This window comes from Oryzias melastigma, linkage group LG4, assembly GCF_002922805.2.
Source record: "Oryzias melastigma strain HK-1 linkage group LG4, ASM292280v2, whole genome shotgun sequence".
Classification (NCBI taxonomy): Eukaryota; Metazoa; Chordata; class Actinopteri; order Beloniformes; family Adrianichthyidae; genus Oryzias; species Oryzias melastigma.
In genome coordinates, this window is record NC_050515.1 from 17,608,661 (window position 1) to 17,618,284 (window position 9,624).

At 35.0% G+C, this 9,624-nt stretch overlaps 1 protein-coding gene across 1 annotated transcript in view; it reads left to right on the forward strand.

Moving 5' to 3' along the window:
- LOC112150792 (contactin-associated protein-like 4) overlaps positions 1–9,624 on the forward strand; it is a gene marked incomplete in the record, with an annotated part of 92,739 nt that overhangs the window by 43,614 nt on the left and 39,501 nt on the right. The window contains 3 exon segments of the mRNA XM_024279274.2: positions 2,441–2,708; positions 3,085–3,234; positions 6,052–6,223. Of these exon segments, the coding sequence (XP_024135042.1) occupies positions 2,441–2,708; positions 3,085–3,234; positions 6,052–6,223 (590 nt within the window).

The following is a 9,624-nucleotide window of genomic DNA, read 5'->3' on the forward strand; positions in this document are numbered from 1 at the left end:
TACAAAAAGAGGTATCCTAAAACACAAGAAAAGAACCCTAATCTTGAGAAGAAAGTCCGTATGAAGTCAAAATCTAGTTTCTCACCAGCATTCAAAAGGGAAAAATTAAGCTAGAACACTATTACATTACTTAAAACCGAATGTTATACAGCCCAACATGAAGTATTACTTGCCATTTTTTAGCAAATGGAAGTAGTTTTTTAGTGTTTATGCACCTTATTATAGATATTTTAATTAAAGTGACAAAAAGCTAGTATAATACGTAGAAATTAATCATTTTAGGGGAAAGTGTGAACAAAATGATGATACAATCTTAATACAAGTAAAAAAAAACCCGTACATCATATTATTTAAAACAGCTGTCTTCAATGTTAAAAACTGAAATTTAATTTGACTTCTCAATGTTATGAAATAATTTTAAAACTTTCAGATTTCTTATAAACACTTCTTAAATCAAGTAATTTGATCATTTTTAGTCTTAAAGTTTTTCTAATCTCAGGAGTATAAAAAGGATTTTCACTCATTTTGATAATAACTTCCTTATTTCTAGATTCAAAATCTTAATGAGACAAAAAATTCTCAAGTGCGCTGATTTTGAGAAAAGGTTGTAAATATGTTGAGCAAAGATAAGTCAAAACTAATTTAAACTAATGTCTTTTAACAAGGTTTTCCATTTTTGTAAGTATCAAAAAGTTTGAAGTGTACCAAAAATTCAGAAATAGGACCAACTACCACTGTGTTTGACACTCAGCTTCAAGGGTTCCAGAGTTGAGCTTTGATTTCGGCTCACCGCTCTCCAAGAGGTCAAATGCAAAAAGAAAATTCCATCAAATAAAAACAACTAATGCAATTTTCATTTTTGTCATTTTCAAGTTCGGTAAAAAATAAAACTAGTTTACAACAAATCAAACAAGATAACCTTTGTTTTTCCATATACTAAAGGTTGTTAGATCATGTTCCAACTCATTAATCCTCCCAGCTGATATGTTTTCTTTTTTGACATAAAAAATAAGACTTAATGAAAAATCCTTTATATTTATTTCTTGTTTCTTTGAAATGAATGATCATATTTTTTCAAGCCGGTAGATGAAAGGCTTTTTAAATAAATGAGCAAAAGTTTTGCATGATGCAATAAATAAGGCCAAGGCTGTTAATTAACTGATTATATTATCTCACTGAAAGCCCTGGTGGTTTTACATGCCACCATGCAGACCTGCAGCCTTGTCCTGCAATCGGGCTTTAAATCCAAGACTAAACAACAAGCTGCAGCTGCAGTGACGCATCAGTGGAGCAGTGGGTTCAGAGAGAGCTGGAGGTTATTAGCTTTTGCTCACTGGGCTTTACCGTCTACTATTTCCCCCCTCCATCTTTCTATTGCTCTTCTGCTACAGTTCACTATCCCTGATATTCTGTTCCTATAATGTGTCGAGACTTTTGCAACACTGAAGGAGGAAACGTGTTGCTGTCACCTCACCTTCACTCATGATTAATAACTTCAAAACAAATGGCAAGAATAAAATCAGCGTTACATATCATCTATTTATTTTTTGGCAGGTGTTGACAGTACTTTTTTTTGTAGAACAGCATCTACTTGTTTAGAAAGAAATATAAATACTGTAAAAACATGCAGAAATTGTGTTATTTAACATTTATTTCTAGATTTTGTACAAAAAAATCTTTCTTTATTCACTCTAGCGCTCATCTAAAATCCTTATTATTCACTACTATTATTGCTTTTTAGGACATATGTGCTGATTATTGAGCAAACTACTCCTTTCTACACTATTTTTGCTATTCTTTTTTTCTTCTCTCAAGTTTCTTTTCAGTGCTTATGGTCACTGTCAACACTGCTGTCGTTTGCATCCGTGTACACTTTATGTTGTCAGCCATTGGCAATGTGAGCTTCATTAGCAGCTTCATGATCTCCTTCATTATCGTCAGTAGCACCATAGCATCATCAAGTTAAAGCGCTTAAAGCCAGAAAGCAGACAAGCTTTAAAGAATTCAGGGTATTTGCATATTTGTAAGGTCGCTTTACATGACATGATTTATTTTAAATGGTTGCATGACAACAACAATGAATAAATACAATGTTTCTTGCTTTAAAAAGATGTGCATCATTTAACTGTCTCTATTTTTTAATAGTTTTTATGATCATGAATATGGAAATACTGTATTTGGCAGTCTAATAGTACTTCAGTAGCATCATCTCTCTTTCCCAAAGCAGTGCACATGTCAGATTATTTGAAATGTTTTTTAAAGATGCTCAAGTCTGATTACTTTTACACTTTCATAAATTAAAAAAAAAAATAAAAAGTTGTCTTTTTTTTGTCTTTGGTCAAATGTCTTTAGACATCCAGTCAGATTATGTCAGTCTCCTTAGCTTTTGAATATTAATCTTCTACCATTTCTCCTTCTTTTTCCGTTTCCTCTTCCTCAGGGGAACGTCACCTTCTCTTGCGCTGAACCAGTTTCAGTTTCTGTGACGTTCACTGACCCGCAAAGCTTCCTCCAGCTGCCAGGACTGGCATCCTGGCCTTCAGAAGAGCTTTCTATAATGCTACAGCTCAGGACGTGGAACAAGGCTGGACTGTTGCTGAGTTTTGTTCTACCTCATCAAGGAGGCTCGGTCTTCCTTTACCTTAGTGATGCCAGACTTCGCCTTCAAATTTCTAAAGCCAACAAGACACTGCTGGAGCTCAGTGCAGGTGGGCCTGGTCAGAAGTTCATGGCGACCTTCATATCAATCTGTTTTGTTTTTATTTGTGCAATTTGACTTACAATGCTTTAAAGTTCCACTCAACCAAAAAAACTGTGTTGTTGTCTAGGACATAGTTTCTGCAAAGCGGCATTAGTTCATTAGAAATTAGCCTCTAAGTTGTGGACAGATGTTGAAAACACCAAAAACATAATTTTGACTGGAGTGGGTCTCTTAAGTAAATGATGTAAATCTTTATGAATCATTTCCAGTTTTTGCTGAACTATTTAATGGACAATAAGAAGCTTGGGAAAATGTTGCAGGGCCTTCTGAGCAGAGTCGAGCTGGCAGTGATAATGTGTGCGCGTGTGTGTACATGTTCCCAGGCTCAGGAATGAACGACGGTCAGTGGCACTCGGTGGAGCTGACCTCCAAACGAGACCATCTGAGCATCACTGTCGACAAAGACGAAGGAGCTACAGCTCAAACCAACATCGCACTTCCTCTGACCTCCAACAGTCAGCTCTTCTTTGGAGGTAGGAAGACATTTAAATGAGTTCATCACATATAAAGGAACCACAACATGGGAGTTAAACATTTCTGTAGGTTGCAGTAAAAGATGAAAAATCCATGACTTTTAGAGGTGGTCAGAAGTAATTAAGAAACACAGATTTTTAGTATCCTCCTTTGAAAAAGAAAAAAAAATCAGCATCAGAGATGAAAAAAACTCGGCCTTGACTATTTTTTCTCTTTTATGACATTCTTTACAGTAAATGACTTTTTCTTTTCCTTCTAATTATCTTTTATCAATTTCCTTTTTGTCAAGGACTTCTTTTTTTGCAGTTTGTCTTTACACTTTGTTTTCCACTCAAACTAGAATTGTTACAAAATTGAAGAAACACTGAAATTCTGCAGATCGATGCAACACACTGACAGCACACGACTCTTTGTATGACGAATGACCAAAAGTAGTCCCAAAAACGAACTAAATACAAAAAGAAAAAAACAATTCAAATGTGGAAAACAGGAAAAAATTAGCACCCTTCACATTGGGACCAAACATCAGCTAAATAAAATGGCCATCAGCCAAGAGAGACAGACTCAACAAGCTACATCAGCCTTTTCACAAATTGAGTTGTCGTCTGTAAGATTGCCGTTGTCTTGAGCACCACGTCAACGAAGAAGTGAGTTACTCGTCAAGACATTCACAGATTAAGACTGCAGCTGTAAAACAACTTCTATCCAGGAAGCATGACACCCTTTGAGTATTTCTACAATGAAAAGATTCCGGCAATTTTTAAATACCTACAAAAATGATTTAGAAATTAAGAGTGCTATTTAAAAGGTCAAAAATGAAAAACAAAAGGAGGGTCAGAAGAAAGTAAACCTAAACTGAGAAGCTCTGGCAAATGTCAGGAGAACTGTCTGGAAGACTAATCCTCAGAAAAGACAAATGTTCATCTTAACACCCGTCTGTGTTGCACTAACAGATTCTAATTATAAAACGAACACTTGACTTTCTAAAGTTTGTTATCCAGAGTTCATTAACATCTTTTTAAATTATCACCCCAAGGAGAGCTGCAGCATAACCTCTATTTGTGCTTTAAGAATCCAAAGTGACACCGAAAAATGACTCATGTGTCGTTCTTTGTGCTGCTTGGAGGTGCTAAAGTGTTTGCCTCATGGGCCAACTGTAGGATGCTTTATTTGGTCTCAAATGTCAGCACTCAGAATTACCTTCAGGCATTCATTGCTAACGGAAAAAGCTCATTTACAAGATTGGATTTGTCTGTTCTGACAACAGAAGCTAAGCTAAGCCAACTCATTTGGAATACTTGTTGCCCAGGCGAAGACAACCTCAGAAATATAAATGCTCAAAGTGAAAAGCTAGCTATAAAAATCCCTCCTGTGAAAACCTCTTTACACAGCCAGATTACCATGAATTTTACCCCTCTATATGATTTTGATCTTCGCCTGATCTTTGATCTTGTGTGAGGAGCTGAGTGACATCTGTTCCTTGAAGCAAAGTAACTCAATATTATGAATTTATTCACGTTTGCTGGTAAAACTTGATAAAAAATCTTCAAGTTTGATCTTTATGTTGCCAAAACAAAAAGTCAAGACAAGCCTGAAGCCTTGAGGTCACTCCTGCAGGACAGCTTGAGCTTAATGTTTTTCTTCTTCACACCAACGCTGATCGATACACATCACATTGAAGGTAAAAGTTCACATTTTGTGATTGCTTAAGGTGCAAAGACATCTATTAATTATTCATGCATATTGATGAATCCTGACAGAGAGGCAGACTCTGTAAATGTGTAATGTTTCACTGAAACATTGGTTAAATCCAAAGAGGTAAAACAGGGAAAGAGTCTGCAGTTCTCCATTTATTTCCCCAAGAACCTGCAATTAAATGCATTGAACCCAGGTCACAGAGAGGTACAAGACAAATGTGCAGCGCATCCCTCCCAATTATTTGCAGCAGAACAGCTCAAACAAATTCTGCAAAGATGTGAGAGAAAAACATTACGGATGGAACAAAACAATTACTCTCAGGATGATGACCACATAATCTTATGCAAAGCAACATAAATCCAGCTTTTTGCAGGCTGCTGAAAAGAGGAATTCAATGCTCGAACATGTAGGAGAACAACGACAACTTACAGTAATTTAACATTTAGAAATCTACTGGTAATTTAAGACTATTTACAGTGCAAGGATTGCAACGAATATTAAGATGTGAATTGTGATTAATGTCTGATTGAATACTTTAAACGGTTGAACACCAACATAATTACATTTCTGTCTTAGTTTACCAAATCTATATCTTTCAACTGCAGTCTAATTACCTATACAATTAAAAAGAACATTAAAGATTCACTCCAATAAACATTGGATTTTTGGTGCTTTTAACATGTTCTTGTAGCCTTTTTCTCATAATAAATATAAAGAAAATTAAGATGAAAATTGTGTTTTTGAGTATTTCTTTATTTAAATTGTTGTGAATTAGGAGCAGTCAAAAAAATGTTGGAAAAAGCTTGTAGCAGTGATGTAGGTGCTACATTCAAGCCATGAGTTCCAGCTACGCTTCAATGGTTCCACTTGCAGACTAACAGATGCATAAATGCCTTCATTTTCCTCATCTGAACAGATATGTGTCTTAAAAATGACTTTTTTTCGACAAAAAAACTGCATCTTCATAATATTAAAAACAGTAGGAATGCTTTTACAATAGATTGCGAGTTTATTGTTTTGTCACTTTCTACCAACACAAAGTCCTTACTGTCCACAGGGGTGATTGTTTTTTTAAACTTTATTTTCACTTGAGTACTTTTATCTGTCTTTGTCTCCAGGATGTTCTGCTCAGGACAGCTACCCAGAATGCACCAACCCCTTCAGAGTCTTTCAGGGGTGCATGCGGTTTCTGACTCTGGACGGCCATCCTGTTGACCTGATTAAAGTGCAGCAGAGAGTGCTGGGAAACTACAGCCATCTGGAGATAGACACATGTGGAATCATTGACAGGTCAGTCTACAAAAGTCCGATTTTTTAAAATATTAAATAAATTTGATTGTTTCTTCTTTTAATCTTTACTTTATTCAAAACTTGTATAATTATATATTTGAATGGAGAGCAAAATATTATAAGGTGTTATTCCTGTCTGTTTTTTTTTTTTTTTTTAATATTTATATTAAAAGGACAAGTTTTAAAAGTTTTGTTTTGGTGTATTCAATAAATGTTTATCCTGTTTATCCTGCATGACCAAAGGTGTGTTTTGTATTTTGGCCCCCTGTGCGATTAACTTTGACCACCCTGATCTAAAAGGAGGATTTTGAACCAGTGAGCAACACACAAAGACTGTTTTGACACAAGAACTGCAACGGATGAAATCTGTCTCCAGAATATGTCGACTATTGAAGCTCTTGAAGTCCGCTCCTCTCAAGTTCCCCCCATTTTTCTTAGAAAGGTTTAATTTTAAAAACCTCTCAGGACTGCGGTTGTCTCTGGTGTTTTTACACCTCTCCGTGACACCTTTTTCCTTACATGCAACCTTTAATTAATGTGCCTGGATGCAGCACTGTGTGAACAGTCGACTTCTTTAGCAACAACCTTTTGTGCTTTCCTCTCTTTGTGCAGCTGGGTGTCATCGATCGTCTGCAGTTTTCTTGTGGCTTACAGTCCAAACTGACAGATCATTTAAAAAGCCCAGGAACAAGTCAGACACATACAACTTTCTACATTATTAACATTTTGGAGATTGTGATTTCACAATTTCTGTAGCTGGAAGTTGCATTTGTCAAAATTAAATGTCTGTTTGTGAATGACATTTAATCCGTTTTGTTGCAACTTTGGGTAGAACTCCCAGTTTGTTAACTCTTCTTTTAAAAGTTTCTATGCATTTGATAAATACTGTATGTAAAGTAGACTGTAGCACTGTAACTTATAATCACAGTTTGACAGACCAGGGACAAAATGAGGTTCAGTGTCTTCTCCAAGGACACTTTGAAATATGTTGGGCGCTACGCAGACACTGAGGGATACAGCAACATCAAAATGTGTCATTTTTCTGACAGCTCACTGGCTGTTATTTTTCTGAAAAAGTTCTCAATGAGGTCAGTGAGCGTTCTGCACACACACTTCATTAGAATTCCCGCTTTGATGTGAAATTACAAATATAAAAAGATAAAAGGAAATCTATTTTCAATTGCCAACAGTTTGATGAGCAAGGAGGCTGTTGGACTCTAAAAAGTGGACTAACTTATTAACAAATTTTGGTAGAAAGAGAAAGTATAAGTAGGTGGTATAATACAAATTAGGACAGTTGTTTTTACACGATTCCCATTGTAGTGACCAGGAGTTTGCTAGAGTTGGAAAGTGCTTCATAATAAAGGTTTGAATTTTTTTTGTTATGTCACCTTGGGCTCTGACTGATTGATAAGATGGCTGTTTGCTCTGGGATGTGGACATAAGAAACTTCCCTGGAGGGAGATGTGGTTGAACTAGATAAATAATATACCTAAATGACTGTTTTTGCAGAACATGCAATAAATTAAGTAAAAGATCCTTTTGATAAAAGAAACATTTTGAGAGATTTATTTGAGAAAACCTACGTTTATCAGTTGATTTGAGATTATTTTTTAAACTTATCAACTAAACTCCCTTTACTTTCTTTCTAGGAGTGTAACAATGAATCCATTCATCGATAAATCAATTTCTATTCCTAAAATCCAATGAGGTCGATTTGTCCAAGGCAGAATTCTTTAAATTTATTTAAATCAATGATTGATATTGGACAATGAGTCTACAATATAGTGAAAACCCAAGAAGGCTTTATTTTAGATAGAAATTCTCATGATTCAAGCTGCTTCACATATTACAGTTACACTGCTTTAGAAACTAATTATGTTAATCTAATAGTCATGTGACCCTGCTTTATCCTGTAATTATACACTGAAGTGAATGTTTATAGAAAAACATACTGATACTAAATTAATTACCACATCTGAATATCACACCTGTAGAAAATGATAATAGCATCTCACTTTAATCCCACAGAGGTGGCTGTTATGGGGAATCATCACCAGCTAAAGTTGTAACTAATGCAACACTTGGAGAATAAAATGAACTTACAGTGCGACTATCTGCACAAAAGCTTTGATGCCTTTGAACTGCCATGTAGCATTTATATAATAAAGCTTTTTTTTCCTCAATTCAAGCAATTTGAGTAAAATCTTATTTTTATTTCACATAAATTCTTTCTTAGTTAAACAATAAATGGAAGTGTTGCAGTTCAAAGACAAGTACAAAAGTTGGTACAAAAATAAGTTGCTTAATTTTGCAGTAAAACACATTAAGTTTGTTGGAAAGTTTTGGGGAAATGTCTTTTTTTAATGATGATATGGAAGACATGTTTGCAATGACCTGCAAAAGGAAAAAACAAAGAATGGAATATAATGCAAAATATCCATTTTATTTTATTGTATTTTGTTATTTAAATAAAGATCCAAAATGCTTTTTAGGGCCTAATAGCAAAACGCATATTCCAGTAAAAAAGTAAACCATAGAACACACGAATAGCACAGCAATATGTGATTTTACTTTTAATATTTTAAAATCTCACCTTTTTTTTATGTTTATGTATTTATTTTTTACAAGATTTAGTGCATACATATGATAAAGACGTGCATTTTGTCCCGGGGTTACTTGGTTCTGACTCTTCATATTTAATTCTTAACAGGAAAGTGTTCTCTCTTTTTAAAATATTATTGTGGAAATGTTATTAGGCACCTAGGGGTCATTTGTTTGGGGTAAATAACATTTTTCCTGGCTATCTATTGAGGTCCCTGTGAGAATGTGAGACATGGAATGGTTAAGTGAACTGTTTAAAATGTGCCTGCAGGGATACAGCTGACGAAAAGCAGCAGTAATGAGAGCGTCTCTGAGCACATCTCCCATCACCTCATTTCCATGTTTTCAGTGTCAAAATGCAGCTAATATAAAATCACCATCTGCACCACAGTGATCTCCTTCTTTACTGCCTGTTTTACCTCCTCCATCTCACATTTTCTGCTTTCCTTTCTTTAACTGTTCATGCTTTTACATTTTTCTGCTTACTTTCCTTTAACCATTCTTTATTTTTTTTGTGTAGGTTGTTCACATATACTACAATGTTTTCACAGACCAAAGCAACATTTGAAAACACACTAGAGTTGGATTTTGACAGCTGCCTTTGAGCATATTGTCTCTCAAGTTCTCTCAGGGGGTCAGTTTTATTTCCCACTGTAGTTTTCCTTGACTTTTATAAAACTTTATATACTAAACAATATTTCCTTGCCTTCGCTTGTACATGTGCAGACAATAAAGTTTAATCCAAACCAATATCCCTGACAGTAAATCTATTGCAACAGTTTGCAGTTTTTTTTTTT